Genomic DNA, 17,121 nt, shown 5'->3' on the forward strand with positions numbered 1-17,121 from the left:
ACATCGTAATACTACATAACATTCCTCAATCCGATTTGTTTTTAATATTGATCCTTACACTTTCGGGACATTGCATTACGGAAAATTAAAAGACCTAGAAAAAACTGGACAACCTCAGTTTCAAAGTACAGTTCACTGTAGCATTGCCTTAACTTGTCAAAAGAGCAGAGGCTCTACTCACCAGTGTATGCAGGGAAGTAGTCAGCCAGGTGTGACTTTAAAATTTTCTCCTGTAAAATGTCTTTTTTGTTGAGGAAGAGGATGATGGAAGAGTCTGTGAACCAGTTGGAGGAGATGATGGTCTTGAATAGTGCTTTGCTCTCCACCATGCGGTTCTTGTAAAAAAAAAAAGGAACATGTTATCAAATGTTATGACATGATATTAGTCAGATCTAACATCATGTTGACATACAGGCATAAAGACCACATTATGAATGAACTGTATACATTTTGTGTAAGTGTATTATGTAATATTACACTGCAACAAATCACAGTTCACACAACTATTCAAATTCTAAAGAACATATATTGTAATACACGTATGCAGTTACATTTGTTATGTGTGTTTGTGTGTGTGTGTGTGTGTATGTGTGCCTCACCTCTTGCTCACTCTCGTATAACACCTGGTCATATTCACTCAGTGCCACCAGGAAGATGAGGGAGGTCACATTCTCAAAGCAGTGGATCCACTTCCTCCTCTCTGACCTCTGACCCCCCACATCCACCATCCTATCAGAGATGACCAATCAGACTATGCCTCTCAGATTCCACACCACATCACTGGACACTTTTATCCAAAGCGACTTACAGTGCAGATCAACATCCTCATCGGATATTTGATCTACGGGTCTTAAATCTTTCATTTTATTATGCCAACTAAGTTACAGGAGTGACTTCAGTCAACAGATTTCCCTGGATAGATTCGGCATACTAAAGTTGCTCACCTGAAGATGACCTGTTGGAGATCAAAAGGGTACTCGATAATGCCCGTGGTTGGCACCCTGACCCTAAGAATGTCCTGTTCCGTGGGCAAGTAAGCAACGGCAGATATCCTATCCAGGTCACTCAGGTAACTAAAACACACACACACACACACACACACACACACACACACACACACACACACACACATACACACACACAGAAAATATGCGTGGAAAGAAGGAAGTTACAAGGTGCAAAGAAAAGAAAACACTCCTTTGCCATAGTCTGAGTGTGAGAGACATGAGAAGTGAAAGCTTACTATTTGGCCGAGTCTGAGAGCTGGAACTCCCTTCGTCGCTCGTAGCACTGCTGCAGTCCCTGATCTGCCCACACCCGCTTGATGGCGGCAGCCATCTGAGGCTCCAGACTGGTCACTGACTCAGCCTGAACACCACTGAGCATCTGAGCATATTGCTGCAAAGAAACACCTTTCTTGAGTTCTATCACTAGTGGTGTGAAGTGATTACCTTATGTAAAGACACATTGCATAGTAGTCTGCTTGCAGATCATTTGTACTGTGGTACTACACACACACTTTAAGCACAGTACCTTGACATTTCAAAATAATGGATGTAAGTAATGGATGTGTGGTGGAAGCTACAAGAAAACCTACTATATTGTTGTCATCCACAAATGAGATTTTGAGGGTCTCCATGGCCTGGATCAGACCCTTGATATTCTGGAAGATGTTCTGGTAGATCAGCATGGTAAAGCCTCTTCGGTCATCGTTGGAGTAGCCAGCTCCATGAATGATCCTCATTTGTTTGATGAAAGTACTCTTTCCACTTTCTCCTGTTCCTAGAGAAAAAGTATAAATAAAAAATTAAATTGGTGCAAAAAGTAGAAAGAGGAAAGCGTGTGTGTGTGTGTGTGTGTGTGTGTGTGTGTGTGTGTGTGTGTGTGTGTGTGTGTGTGTGTGTGTGTGTGTATGTGTGTGTGTGTGTTCACATTGAACATGTATACTGTGTGTTATGTGACAAAGGTAAACACTGTCGTTCCTAAATATCCTGCCTTTGAAGAAATAAAACAACTTATAGCAGCCAGAATTAAATAAATATTCCTCACTCTGACCTACAGGACAACTACTGGATCTGGATTATATGATCAAATTAGACCAGTTTTACGGAATGCTTCAGTTATGTGCTTAGTGTAGCCTCTCTGCGAGAGATCATAATCAAGACTCTTTTTGTCTGTGGTTCCTCGTTGGTGGAATGACTTACATATCACTGTGAACCCAAACAGACAAACTAACAAAACATATTTGAGGAAACGGATTACCTTACAATGTTTCATTCATTTACTCAATCAATTTAAGCTATAATATTTGAGTAACAGTAACTCAAGTATTTATATTTAAGGTGACTTAATGATATCAAGTGAATAGCAACTTATTTAGCTTTTTAACGTATACTATAGCATGCTCATAATGGAAATACTGATTTGGAAGAATATGTGTAAGTATCTTTTGTAAACTAGGGAACGGTGATGACTTTCAAGGAGGATGTATGCCTTTGCAAGCCACTATGTACAGGCTTACTGGTAGACCGTAATACGAAGAGGATGAGGGTTAGAACGCCCCCTGGTGTCTCACAGTCGCATCGCTCACTGTGCCTCCACATTCTTTCGCTACGTGCCAAGCCAGGCCGTTAAAGAGGCTTTTCACCAAGACTAATAATCATGAATATTTCACGACAGTGATTTCTCTTTGAAGTCAACATCGTAATAAAACAGACCGAGACTGTTATAACCACCTGTGCTGTGGTTATATGTTATGTTATGCACTAGCATAGGCCTACCTGCCAACAATAATGAGTCAAGGGCCTTCCATTGATGACAGATCTGCGGAGGACAGCTAATGCGCGAACTCCCACACTGTATCTCAGTTTACCAGCACAACTATGCTAAAAATGCCGTCTCAACCAGGCTAAAGACAATCATTAGACGCGGGAAATATGGCCCCTATTCCTACACTAAGGGTTTTGTCTCAGGAACCTGTTGCCTACATGCTCAACAGGTTTGGCAAAATGAGGATAGTATAATCAGAGATAGTGACCACTTGATCGGTTTGACTGTATGTCAAAGAATGAGGAAAGCTTCATCAGGTCAACTTGTCTTGACTCAGATCTTCTTTCTCTCTCTCTCTGAGCTTATGAACTAACATAAATAATTGTGGACTGCAATAATTATTCTGAAATCATTCAAAAGAGGATTAGTTGCTTTCTTCACAATAACAATTAAAAAGGCTTAGGCTATTTCAGTAGGCCTAAAACGTCGGGTCCCATAGGTTTATACCCAGTTGTGTTCACTGAATGCAAATACAACAGGAAATAACGTGAAGCATAAAAATAAGAGTTATATGAAATATCAAGCCCTGTGCATCTGAGGACACCTCCCTGATGATACTCTGACAGGATAAACAGTCTTTTGTGGTTTTCATAACAGCATAATTGCTTTGCATACATTTGTATGTGTCCTCTGTGAATGGGTTAGGACTCAACAAACTGTAAGAGATCCTATTTGAAAGAAGGCTAGTGTAGGCTATTCCGACACTCATATAGGCCTACCTAAGAGATAAAGTTTCAACCTGTTAATGGAAGTGAAATCCTTGCCGGTATGTGTAGTGTAGGCTACACATACCGGCATAAACACTCAAACTATAAACACTCAAACTCATACTATAAACACTCAAAATGACCTAACCAAACTCAGAGGTTTGATGACGTTAAAATAAGCATTGATTAGCCTATGAAAGAATGTTAAACTACCATCAGCATGCAAGCACACACACACACACACACACACACACACACATACACACAATAGGCTACTTACCAAGAAGCAGAAGTTTTAACTCCCTTGTCGCGTCTCTTTTGTCACGGTTAAGTTGTCTCTCAATCGCTTTGTGAATTCTGACGCGTTCTCTGTCTTCGTCCGACAGACAACAACCAAACATTTTGAGCAAATTTCACCTGTTATCTCATATAAGCACAATGTCAAAGTTGTCAAAAGTAATTTAAACAGTAGGTAAAAAATTAAAAAGTAAAAGGATATGGTATAAAAGCGGACATAAAAGCTTGCGAAGAGTCATCAACCTAGTTATATTAAAGTATAGGCTATGAAGTTTAATTTCACGAGATGCCGAGAATTCCACAGGTCGATGTTTCCCGAGCGAGAGCTGCGCTGCGCTCAGGGAAAATACCCCATTCTTCCGCTTCCTACGTGGAATGATTCGGAATTTCTGGGCGGGTTGCTTTTCAGGTGTTGAGGTAGCCTATGAAGCGTGAGGTGTTCATAGCCTAGGCTACGTGAGCTTTTACACCACACTACAATTTAAAACCATCAAGTTTGCTAGGGGAAACCCAATAAACATTTAAGAGTATAATTTATTTGGAAAGAAATTACAATAAGCTACAGATAGCCTAAAGATGGAGATAGGGTTTGGACAGTAGCCTGAGTCATCCTCAATTCTCGGGCTGGCTTCCAGGCTATAATGACAATGCAATTTGAAGCTATAGCCTATCCAAAAAAATCACTTGTTTTAGACTTGTTTGAACCCACTGCAGAGCGTTCTGTGCCATTGGACGTATTGAGAGTAGTCTCCTGCAGCGGTGGCCAGGAGATATCCAGATGTGCCAATTGCCTGCGGACAAAATACAGGTTCATTGCTCAGCGCATTCTGGCCTATTGGTGTGTGTGAGTGTGTGCGTATTTGTGAAGAGGTTGTGCGTATTTGTGAAGTTGCAGCTCATTTTGACACCACACAATATGGGTGTGACTGTTGACCACCAAATACAACTGTACAGGGGCAGGAATGTTGTCCATTCAGATATTAAAACGGTTAATCCAATGTTTCGGAAATTTAAAGTGGTATTTCCAATGAGGTCATTCCATCTTCATTTATTTGAGATTCAGTAATCTGGTCTGTAAACCTTAAAGTACTGCAAAGTAACTGACATTCCAAACTTGACAGACACTTAAACAAAGGCCAATGTTTCAGCAAGATGAACCATTGCACACTGTTGCTTCTTGGATTACCCCCACAGAAGCAGAACAGAGACAAACTGAGTTGGGAATGTAAGGTGGAAATTTGAGTATCTTGCCTTGCTGCATACATGCACAATGCACTACTTTGTGAAACCGTACAAGGAAGTGTGAAGAGAAAGCTAGACTGTGGCAGTAAGCCTCCACACTTCAGGTCAGGCTTCCCCTATTCAATAATGCAACATAAAAAAAAACTCTTTAAGTGAGTAAACTAGTACCATGGGATTGACAGGACAGTTTTAACATCTGGTCTTCATAAAAACAAGCTTACTTTCTCTTCCAGTGCACCCCCACCCTTCACCCCACGTGATTCAATAACACATGAACATTTACCAATACAAAAATTCAAAGGACACATATTGTCTCCAAAAGAATATCAGAAAGCAAGTTTTGGCTGAGGTATTGAAGAGTGAGACTGTTGGGAAGACTAAAGGAACATTTCCATCCCTATTTCTGTAATCGGTCAAATAGGATTGTAATGCATGTAGGCTACCACAAACACTTTTGATTGTTAATTTCCCAACAACTTGTTTCTTTCTTTTAAGGAAAAAGTAACTTTTTTAAATGTGAGAAATCAAACTGAACATGATCCCACCACCTCAGCTCAACAAGATGGGGTGTGACCAAACCCACAGCTTGGTTGGGGTTGCCCATTTTAATTGGCTAAAAGGTAGGGGCCGAAGTGTTCTAGCTGTACCTGACAAGCATCGGGTGCGGTGGATGGATCGTGTCTTCCATCATGTTTTTCTCCTCAGGGACGTGGATGGGTCTAGACCAGTGGTTCTCAAACGTTTTCTGTCATTCCCCACTTTGGAGGTGGGGAATTTTCAAGCCCCACCTGATTTCGTATTTTGGTTCCACATTACATTTCCCATCTCGGTCCGCTGGATCAAGATGTTATTTTAATTCATGTGTTGGTCTGTTTATGACATTTATGTTTGGGTGTGGCTGTTTTGTTTTGAATTTATGTTTCAAAAAAGAAAGGCATTATTAAAAATAGACACAAAAAACAAATTCCCTCCTGTTTCTCATGCCCCACCTGTCATGTCCCTATTCCCCACTAGTGGGGCCCGCCCCACACTTTGAGAACCACTGGTCTAGACGAAGTTATAGACCTACTCTGAAGTTGAGTTGTAGGATGCAGGATGCTGTTTTTGATGATCAAGTCAAGTCAAGTTTATTTATATAGCGCATTTCATACACAGGAGCAGGGTTGGGTCAGAATACTTTGAAATGTAATCCATTATGACTACAGATTACATGGCAATTTTTGTAATCAGTAACATAATCAATAGGATTACCCAAAACATGTAACATAATCTGATTACATTAGGATTACTTTTTACACAACTTGCACACGACATACACATTCTTATTTTCCACGGTCTTTAATTCAGATGCGTTTAGTACTTGGCGATATTGTCAAGCACTGAACGCATTTCTCCCGACTGGAACGGGTCTTTCGGTCAACGGCTCCTCCATCTTGGGTTTTGATTTTATCTTTTTTCTTGTCAAGAAACTACACAGGCCCAAATATAAGGAATGCCAAAGTTTTCAACCTCCCAGCAAATCATCACTGTTGATGGTAAGGCAAGGCAAGGCAAGGCAAGGCAGTTTTATTTCTAAAGCGTAGTTCATACACAGGGCAGCTCAATGTGCTTTACAGTATGAAATTAAAAGATTTGGTAACACTTTACTTGACAGTATCGACATAAGAGTGACATGACACTGTCACAAAAACCGAATGTCACTTAATAACAGAATCTTTTTGTCATAAACGTCTTGTTTATGACACGTTTATGACAGTGTCATGTCACTCTTATGTCGACACTATCAAGTAAAGTGTAACCAAAGATTTTTACAAAATAAGTTAAAAGTAAGAATGGAATAAAACAGCTTTAAAACAATAAAATAGAGTTACAATACAATTAAAAAATGTAAAACAACAAAATGAAAGAATGGTAAAAGAAAGAGTGTAATTAAAGGAGAATTCCGGTGTGATTTTGACCTAAAGTGTTTTGAAACATGATACCGAGTGTGAACGTATGTCTCATAGCCCATCTCGGCTTGTCCCCTGCACTCCGAAATCTGGCGCTAGTTAGCCGATGCTACCAACAAGGCGGTCAATGGTTGTGCCTCGGCATCGGCATAGCCATGCAAATAAATCACTGTTTTACACCATTTACGAGGCTCAATGTATCTCCACACTTCATTGGCAGACTTCCAAGGGCCCTGACATTTAAAACGAGACATTGAGAACTTTGAAAAAGCACTGGTAGTTTACTTACAAGACGATATATACAGACAGTATCTTCTCGAAGTTTAGCGTTTGCAGCCATCTTGAATTTAGTCACGATAAGTCGAGCGACGAGTAAGAATGAACAGGTATGATAAGGGATCAGATTCCAAAAATAATTCCGTGGAAATGCATGGATTCCAGTTGCTGCTACTGGAAGAAACTGTAATCCATGCATTTCCACAGAATTCTTTTTGGAATCTGATCCCTTATCATACCTGTTCATTCTTACTCGTCGCTCGACTTATCGTGACTAAATTCAAGATGGCTGCAAACGCTAAACTTCGAGAAGATACTGTCTGTATAAATCGTCTTGTAAGTAAACTACCAGTGCTTTTTCAAAGTTCTCAATGTCTCGTTTTAAATCTCAGGGCCCTTGGAAGTCTACCAATGAAGTGTGGAGATACATTGAGCCTCGTAAATGGTGTAAAACAGTGATTTATTTGCATGGCTATGCCGATGCCGAGGCACAACCATTGACCGCCTTGTTGGTAGCATCGGCTAACTAGCGCCAGATTTCGGAGTGCAGGGGACAAGCCGAGATGGGCTATGAGACATACGTTCACACTCGGTATCATGTTTCAAAACACTTTAGGTCAAAATCACACCGGAATTCTCCTTTAAATTCAGGTTTAAAGCAATATAACTAGAATTAAAACTGATAAAACATCATTGAAAATATGTTAATACTAAGAAACAATAAAAACTAAAACAAACAATTTAAAATTAACTAAAAGTGGTAAAAAGGCAAAGAATTATGTTAAAAGTAGGGCTGTTAACGTGTTAATTTCGATTAATTAATTACAGAAATAATAACACATTAAAAACTTTAATGCTGATTAATCGCATTTCATAGTGACATTTGACCCAGTGCAGTCTGGCTATTGTGACTGGAGGTAGACGAGAAAGCACTGTTGAATGAAACATCTTGCCTACGTTTTAAAAAAACGCTCAGACCAATAGACGGGTTTCCCGTTTACCAGCAAAACTAGATGCGCGTGCAGAACTGTGCACATATACATGTTGCGTTATATACATTTCAACAATACGTTTATACAAATGTTTTCATAAATACAATACAGTAAAGAACCCATGTCATACATTCTCCCTTACACAAGTCACAAGCACACAAACACACTTGCGCAGACACACACACAAACACACTCACACAGAAAGAGACGCATGTTACCCTGTCCATAAATCGGTGGGCACTCTTTTGGTGTTGGCTATAGCAGGTTGAACGTCAGATTGTTCCATCGTAGGCTTGGCATGTATTGGACAGCTCTGAAGGCAAAGCGAATGTTTTCCGTGTCAGTGGCACACGTGAAATGGGAGTAGAGGGACTTCTGACGGTCTGGGTCCTGCTGCTCATACATCTTCAAAATGAACTTCTGAGCGCTGTCAGCATCATGCTTGGGACCTGTACAATTACATGGCGGGAGTATATCAGTGCATAGTGTCCAAGATTGAAGAATACCTGCACATGTTATTAATAATGTAAAATCAATATCCTATTTGGGTATGGCCTGTAGTTGAGATCACAAACATTTTCATAGTCTCCCTTTCTCTTTACAATGAAGCAATAGCATCTATTTATAGATATGAAACTTAACATAATAGGAGCAGTGATATGCCTTCATACTTTATCATGCTTAAAGGCATCCAATGCAGTTTCAGGATTCTATGGCTCCCTCTAGACTAGAGTATTTATATTTTACCTTGGCATTGCAAATACTTCCCACGGCTTGAGCCCTTTCCCTTGGACACATACACATAAAGGACTAGTAACAAGCAAAGACAATCTCCAAAAGTCCATATTATCTACTGACAAGATAATGTTTCACGATTCTCGTGTGATGTCAAGGAGGTGCCGACAGCCAAATTGCAAGGCTGGTTTGCCACCAGCGGGGCCTGTCTGCTATGCTATGTGCATGCTTCTTCCTGTTACATGTTAATTTCATGAAAGTAGCTTCAAAGCTGTTACATTAATGTAAAAAAATTGCATAGGATGCCTTTTACAATTGTACAACAAAACATTATGTGACATTGTAAAATTACACTGTATCTCTTAATCCCTATTCCCTACACTTTCAGGGAATTACATTATGGAAAATTAAAATACCTGAAACAAACTAGAGAAAACTTCACTTTTAAAGTAATATTGCCATAACTTGTCAAAAGGCTCTACTCACCAGTATATGCAGGGAAGTAGTCAGCCAAGTTTGACTTTAAAATTGTCTCCTTTAAAATGTCTATTTTGTTGAGAAAAAGGACAATGTAAGATTCTGTGAACCAGTTGGAGGAAATGATGGTCTTGAATAGTGCTTTGGTCTCCACCATGTGATTCTTGCAAAAAGGAGGAATATCAATGTTATGACATGATGGTAGTCAATTCTAAGATCATGTTGACAAAATGCATAAAGACCACATGATGAACAGTATACATTTTGTGTAAGTGTATTATGTAATATTACTCTGCAAAGACTATTTTGACATAAATTCAAATTCTATACCACATTACAATGAATGTATGTAGTGTGTGTGTGTGTGTGTGTGTGTGTGTGTGTGTGTATGTGTGTGTGTGTGTGTGTGTGTGTGTGTGTGTGTGTGTGTGTGTGTGTGCGTGTGTGTGCCTCATCTCTTGGTCACTTTCGTATAACACCTGGTCATATTCACTCAGTGCCACAAGGAAGAAGAGGGAGGTCACATTCTCAAAACAGTGGATCCACTTCCTCCTTTCTGACCTCTGACCACCAACATCCAACATCCTGTCATAGATGACTAATCAGATGCTTCCTCTCAGACTCCGCACAACATCACAACAACAATTTTATCCCAAGCAACTTACAGTACAGATCAACATCCCCATCAGAATGATCTACTGTATGGGTCTCAAATCTTTTCCCATGAAGTTGGTAGCTACTTACTACGCCAAATAAGTTGCAGGAGTGACTTCAGACTCATACAACTCTAATATACATTTCCCTGGATAGATTTAGACTACATACTAGAGTTCCTCACCTGAAGCTGCTCCCATAGATATCAACAGGGTACTCAATAATGCCAGTGGTTAGCACCCTTACCCTAAGAATGTCCTGTAGCATGGGAAAGTAATTAATAGCAGATATCCTGTCCATGGCACTCAGGTAACTAACAGACACATTCACACACACACACACACACACACACACACACACACACACACACACACACACACACACACACACACACACACACACACAGAGAGAGAGAGAGAGAGAGAGAAACAGAGAGAAAGATGGGAAGTTACAAGGTTCAAAGAAAAAAACACTCTCCAACTTGTAGTCTGAGTGTGCCTTTTTGCATTTCACCAAAGACAGAAATAAGAAATGAGCACAGAGAGCTCACTATTCGGTTCGAGTCTGAGAGCTGGAATTCCCTACGGTGGGCGTAGCACTCCTGCAGTCCGTCATCTGCCCACACCCGCTTTATGGTATCTGCATACTGAGGCTCCAGACTGGTCACCAACTCAGCCTGAACACCACTGAGCATCTGAGCAAATTGCTGCAAAGAAACACATCTCTTGAATTCCATGACTAATGGTGTGAAGTGATCAAGAATTGAAGACACACTGTATGATAAATAAATAACTAAATGTACACTCTGGGATGTTACTATAATTATTAGATAGATAGATATATCTATGTATTAATAGTACAATAAATTAGTAAATAGTAAAACAATAAACAATAGACTGTAACACTTTACTTGACAGTATCGACATAACAGTGACATAACAGTGTCATGTGTTCATGACAGTGTCATGTCACTGTTATGTCGATATTAAACCCTAACCCTAATCCTAACCTCTATCCCTAATCCTAACCCTAACCCTAACTCTAACCCTAAACCTAATCCTAACCCTAACTTGTTATGACAAACACCGAATGACACTTAATGACAGAAGCGTTATGTCATAAACGTTTATGACTTGTTTATGTCACGTTCATGACAGTGTCATGTCACTCTTATGTCGATACTGTCAAGTAAAGTGTAACCCAATAGAAGTGAAAGCAACTTTGGACCAAAGCAGTTCCTAGTAATGGGTTGCAAAACATGCATGGTAGAAGCCACTGGGAAACCAACCATGTTGTGGTCATCTGCAAATGAGATTTTAAGGGTCTCCATGGCCTGAATCAGGACCTTAATGTTCCGGAAGATGTTCTGGTAAATCAGCTTGGTGAAGCTTCTCTTCTCATCGTCAGAGTAGCCACCGCCATAGAGAATCTTCATCTGTTTTATGAAAGTACTCTTCCCACTTTCTTGTGTTCCTACAGAAAAAAAAATCAGAAAGAGACATAGAAAGGGAAAATACTTGCGCCCTCCACATTTATTGGCATTCCTGGTTAAAAAAAAATGATGAGGTTGGATGATTGATTGAATATTATGTATTTTCCTAGGGTTTGTTGTTGATTGTTGTTTGGTGATATGTTTCTTATGAACAGGGCAATCATAGAGATACAGGCGGGCCAGGCAAGGCTAAACAAAAACCGGCTAAAGACAGCAAATGTACTACCTTCCACACTGGTGCAACTACGCTAAAGATGATAATGGCCCATATTCTTCATTAAGTTTTATCCCCCTCTGCAACCTGTAGTCTATGTGCTGTACTATCAGATGCAGTGATCCCTGAATGAGTCTGACTGTGTGTCAAAGAATCAGGTTAACCACACTGAGGATTATGATGATGAGAAAATCAGATATACTCAGAGCTGGACTGGGACAAAACAAAATCAGCCTGGCATTTTTGGCCCACCACCTCCATATGTGGTTTGAATCAGATTTGGAAAAATCGGATCTCATGTGGGTTTTCACTGTCCTCATTACCAAAAAACCAAGCTAGATACAATCTGGATATGCTACAAATCCGATTTGGAGTGGTAATGTGAACAAGGCACTGCAAGCAGACACATACAGTGGCCGTATAGTGCATAATCTCCATATTCAAGTATACAAGTAATTGTCAAAGAGCTCTGCTAGAATTCAAAGTTTCATTTCAAATTATTCATAAATCAAAACTATACAATGATATAAACACCAAACAATTACTGTATGTGTAAAGAGCTGAGGTACCCTCTGGGATAATGTAAACATAACACTAAACATAACACTTTGTTACCTGTTTCTTGAAATTAGATTATTAAATAAACAATTATTGTTAAACTAGCCATAATATACTCACCAAGGAACAACACTTTTATCTACCTTTGAGAGACTCTTGTCGAGCTCCAGTTGGCTCTCAATCTCTTTGTGAATTCTGAGGCTTTCTCTGCTCTCATTGTCGCATAATACACAACACTCATCCATTTTGAGCATATTTCCCTAGTGTTTGTTCACGATTCTAAAGTTTAAAGTAAACTTTTAATGGCAAAAGGAAAAGCTAGAAACAAAATTGACCTCAAAGTTAGCAAAGACTCACCAACTAGTAACATGGAAGTACAGGGCTCTCAAGTTTTGAAGTTTGCAAGGAGTGAGACTTTGTTTCTCAGGGGGGACTGTGCCAATGCCACGCCCCTTCCCCCCTGATCGAAGTACATGATAGCCCTACGTCTGCTTGAACTACTCGTGGCGCCACGCCCCCTCCCCCCCCGATCAACAGAGACCCACCCTCCCCATGTCCCATAGACCCAGCTTCATGAGAGAGCACAAATTCCATTATTTCAAACACACTGTTTTATTTATTCTAGAACCCTATAGTAAATAATAATAAATAATAATAACATAAATTATAATAATAATTTCACCCAAATGGGCCCTTTGGACAGCAGTGGCTCATTCTGCTCTATAAACAAACAGAAAACAACCAAATGAGAAAAAGCACGTTTAGCCCCAAAATGGTCTCTTGAACAGTGGTGGTTCTGTCCGTGTGTGTGTGTGTGTTTATGAGTGATATTGTGAGTTGTAAGTGTTTGTGGCAGATTTTGATGCCTTGATGACTGATACTGGGGGCTCCCATTTAAAGCACTGTGGTTCAATGTCAGGCATTTTCACAGTCATGAGGCCATCTTTAAAAATATTCTTGTTTGCAGTAACAGCCAAAAAAATAAAAAAAAATGGGTCGGTATTTAGGTCAATATATTTAGATTCAAAGTAAAAAAAAAGTACAATTTTGGTCATGGTGATTACGTAGGTATGAATTTAAACAAATGTGCATATTGTGACATAAATGACTGGGTCCTCAACCCGTGCCTTCAGGCGCATCACTGCAAACCTCAATCTGATGCAGGTTATGTAGACAGCCTTTCTCAAACTTCTTTGACCTGAGGCCCAGTCATGGCAGACTTTGGGGTCATAGGGCTCATCTACACGTACCCAACCCCACTCCCTCCAAATCAAATTGTCATTATCATTATCACAATCATTATTATGCCTATATTGTTATACATGCACTTTCACTTAAATGTTTTGTGACATGCACATCTTCTTTACTAATGTAAGATATAATTAGTTTCATTGCTTTTGCATGGTTGCATGATGCTTGCATAAGAAAAGAAATACTTCTCAAAACAGCAAGAATGATATGGGTGCTATTGTTTTGGGATGTTTCCCTCATGCAAGCATCATACATTGGTAGGAAATGGAGAAAAAAGACTGTTTTTTAATGAAGTTTAATTTGAATGCCTGAATGTAAGGATTCAGAAAAACACAATACCATCTTTTTTGGCGAGCAGATAGGCGCAAATCACTGATCTGTTGATCTTTAACAGATAGAAAGAAGGCTAGCTTTTGGCCACGTTATATTCAAATTTGACTATACAATACTCAGTGCTATACAGTGTATTATACAGTATCTGCTCTGTTTCTATGGAAGTTCCAAAAATCAACGTTGTTCTAGTAAGTGTCGTTAAACAATTAAATAGCATTCAACAGGTTGAAGCAGAGCTTTGCTTTGATACCAACGTTATTGATTAGTTTCAGTTTCTCTCGCGCAGACGCCTGCATTGAATGAACGCTCATACCACCACTTTATTGTATGGCTCCATGTTTAATGACATCGATAGCAGAAACGTTTGTTTTCTTTTTTTGTCGGTCCGCGGTATCTTGATCAACTGCGCAGCAAATTATCTGTGGCTTGAATTCAGTGCATGGGGGCCGCAGACAGTTTGTCCTTCCATCACCCCCAGATGGAACCTTCTTGTTGCAGGGAAACAAGCACAGGGCTCCCACTGAGTATATTCGTAATGAACGTTTCGTTCCCATGTTTTGTTACCACATTTTGTTAAGCATGTTCACACATGTAGCTTCAAGTTGTTAAATTTTCATAGTTCATATTGTTCAATTTTCACTTCTTCAAGTTCATGTTTTTCACATTTTTAAGAGTTCGTTACCTTCACTGTTCATACATAACTGGAGCTAGTTCTTTTCAAGTAATGCATGCACAACACGGAACATGGAACCCCCGAACCCCCCCACGGGTCCGTGGAAAAAAAAGGGAATCAAACCGGTCCATGGTACATAAAAGGTTGGCGACCCCTGCTATAGAAAACTTGTGGGGTGACATAAAAAATGCTGTTTCTGAGGCAAAACCCAGAAATGCAGAGGGATTGTGGAATGTAGCCTAATTCAATCGTCCTGGGCTGAAATACCTGTTCACAGGTGCCAGTAGTTGGTCGACTCCATGCAACAAAGATGTGAAGCAATTCTCAGAAATAATGGTAATGCAACTAGATATTAGTGCAGTGATTCAAAGTAAAGCAAAATCTTGAGACATTTTTCAGTTTATACAGTAGCCTAAATGTTTGAGTTTGTAAAGAAAAATGCAAAAACTGCTATTTTTTTGAACAGCCTAACATTACTTTTTCTTCACTTTTTGTAAAGGTATAACACAAACTTGATCAATTGTGGTCATGTTTTGATTTGAAATTGAATGTGCAGTGTTCCCAATGCTTTGATATTATGGAATTAACAGCTATTCTAAAGATTTTGAGCTTTATTCAATATTTAAAAACACACTGCTATTATTCTGCACATAACTGTATGCATATTATGAAAATATTGGGTAACACTTGACAGTATATCGACATTAGAGTGACATGACACTGTCATGACACATGAACCCTAATCCTAATCCTAACCTCTAACCCTAATCCTAACCCTAATCCTAACTCTAACCCTAAACCTAACCCTAATCCTAACCCAAACTTGTTATGACAAAAACCGAATGACACTTAAAGCAACACCAAAGAACATTCCCTCTGTTGCACACACGCTATTTGTTTATCCAGCACCGGCTTTGCAAATAACAATGTCCACAGACAAGGTAGAATATTTTGCATGACTTATAAAAGTACGATGTATTGCGACATCAGATGCAAATCAAATTTGTAGTTTCTTATGTCTCATCCGCTACCCGATCTGGCAAACTTACATACAGGGATGGATTACTGCATGGGCCTACCGGGCCCAGGCCCAGGGGCCCAAGGGGTCAGGGGGCCCTGAAGCCCAAGCCTTTGCATGGATTCATTGCCTCAATATCAACAAATCAGGATGTAGGCTATGAATCTTATTGAATTTAGTATTGGCCTTCCCCAAAATTCACCAGAATACAGGAAATCACATCAAACAAATTAAAAAATTTCTGGGGGAGGACCCCCAAACCCCCCCTCCCACATATACGACAATAAGTGGGGGGCCCTTAATACATCTGGGCCCAGGGGCCCAAAAGTTCATAATCCGCCCATGCTTACATAGTGCGGTTATAGCCGATAGAGGGCCGCGAAGTGAATGCAGAATTGCCATTCACCCTGTTACGAGTTGCTGAACCACTGAAACGATTTTGGAAACATTATTTTAAGGTATAAAAAACTCTTTGGTGTTGCTTTAATGACAGAAGCGTTATGTCATGTAAACGTTTATGGCTTGTTTATGACACATTCATGACAGTGTCATGTCACTCTTAAGTCTATACTGTCAAGTAAAGTGTAACCAAATATTCAAATCACTTCTGGCATATTTTGTCCCAACAGGATGGACATGTTGGGCAAAGCAAGCATACTGATACAAAGAACATTTGTCAGTAAGAAGGTCAACTAACTTCAGCAGGTGAATTTTCCACTACTGAAGAGAGAAAAGAAACTTTCTGATATTATTGAGAGGATGGCCTTTTGGGGCAAATTTCCCAATATGACAGGGTGGACTGTAAACACCTCACAAAAACACCTCCTTTAGTAAATAAAAGCAAATATCTTATCACCAAATTATCAATGTGCTCAAGTGGAGTAATATCTTGTTTAGCATAATTTTAGGATTTGACTATATTTTACTCACTTTGAATGTTAATGCATAGTGCTGGGGACATGGCAAAATAGCATGCACTCTTATATAAAACTGCAAAAATTGACCTTCAAAAAAGACCCCATTGACCTTCTTACTTTATGTTCTTTGTATAGGCCTAAGTATGCTTACTTGCTTTCTTTGCATGTCCACCCTTTTGGGACAAAATATGCCAGAGGTGATTTGAATAGGTGTGTGACAAACTCTTTTATAGTCATTTATATCTTATATTGACATGGCAAATGAGTTATTCATGTCCAGGGGGGTATTCCAAGTAGGTGGTTTAGTGACAAACCTGGGTAAGTGGTAAACCTCCTAATAGAAATGCTGTATGGCTTCATTCTCCTAACAAAACAATGCCATTGGGCTCTTGTTGTAGAAGGTTTACCACTTACTCTAAGTTAACTTACCCAGGTTTGTCACTAACATACTTGGGATATCCCCCAGGACAGCTAAGGGCATTGCTCAATGATATTCGCCCTCATATT

General features: G+C 39.6%; 1 protein-coding gene and 1 pseudogene across 1 annotated transcript in view; both read right to left on the minus strand.

The window, feature by feature from the left end:
* Window positions 1–4,190, minus strand: part of LOC143123143 (guanine nucleotide-binding protein subunit alpha-14-like) — a 5,903-nt gene extending 1,713 nt beyond the window's left edge. Inside the window, exons 1-6 of the mRNA XM_076284323.1 lie at window positions 3,817–4,190; window positions 1,598–1,782; window positions 1,244–1,398; window positions 945–1,073; window positions 600–729; window positions 182–335 (exon numbers count right to left, since the gene is read on the minus strand). Of these exons, the coding sequence (XP_076140438.1) occupies window positions 182–335; window positions 600–729; window positions 945–1,073; window positions 1,244–1,398; window positions 1,598–1,782; window positions 3,817–3,937 (874 nt within the window). The 5' untranslated portion in view covers window positions 3,938–4,190. The remainder of the gene's footprint in view (window positions 1–181; window positions 336–599; window positions 730–944; window positions 1,074–1,243; window positions 1,399–1,597; window positions 1,783–3,816) is intronic.
* Window positions 4,191–8,495: 4,305 nt separating this feature from the next.
* LOC143123145 (guanine nucleotide-binding protein subunit alpha-14-like) lies at window positions 8,496–12,667 on the minus strand (annotated as a pseudogene).
* Window positions 12,668–17,121: the final 4,454 nt, after the last annotated feature.

The sequence above is a fragment of the Alosa pseudoharengus genome, unplaced genomic scaffold (assembly GCF_046254945.1).
Source record: "Alosa pseudoharengus isolate Yale_2024_CS ecotype anadromous, Long Island Sound unplaced genomic scaffold, YU_APseudo_1.1 YU_APseudo_1.1_scf_14, whole genome shotgun sequence".
NCBI classification, from domain to species: Eukaryota; Metazoa; Chordata; class Actinopteri; order Clupeiformes; family Clupeidae; genus Alosa; species Alosa pseudoharengus.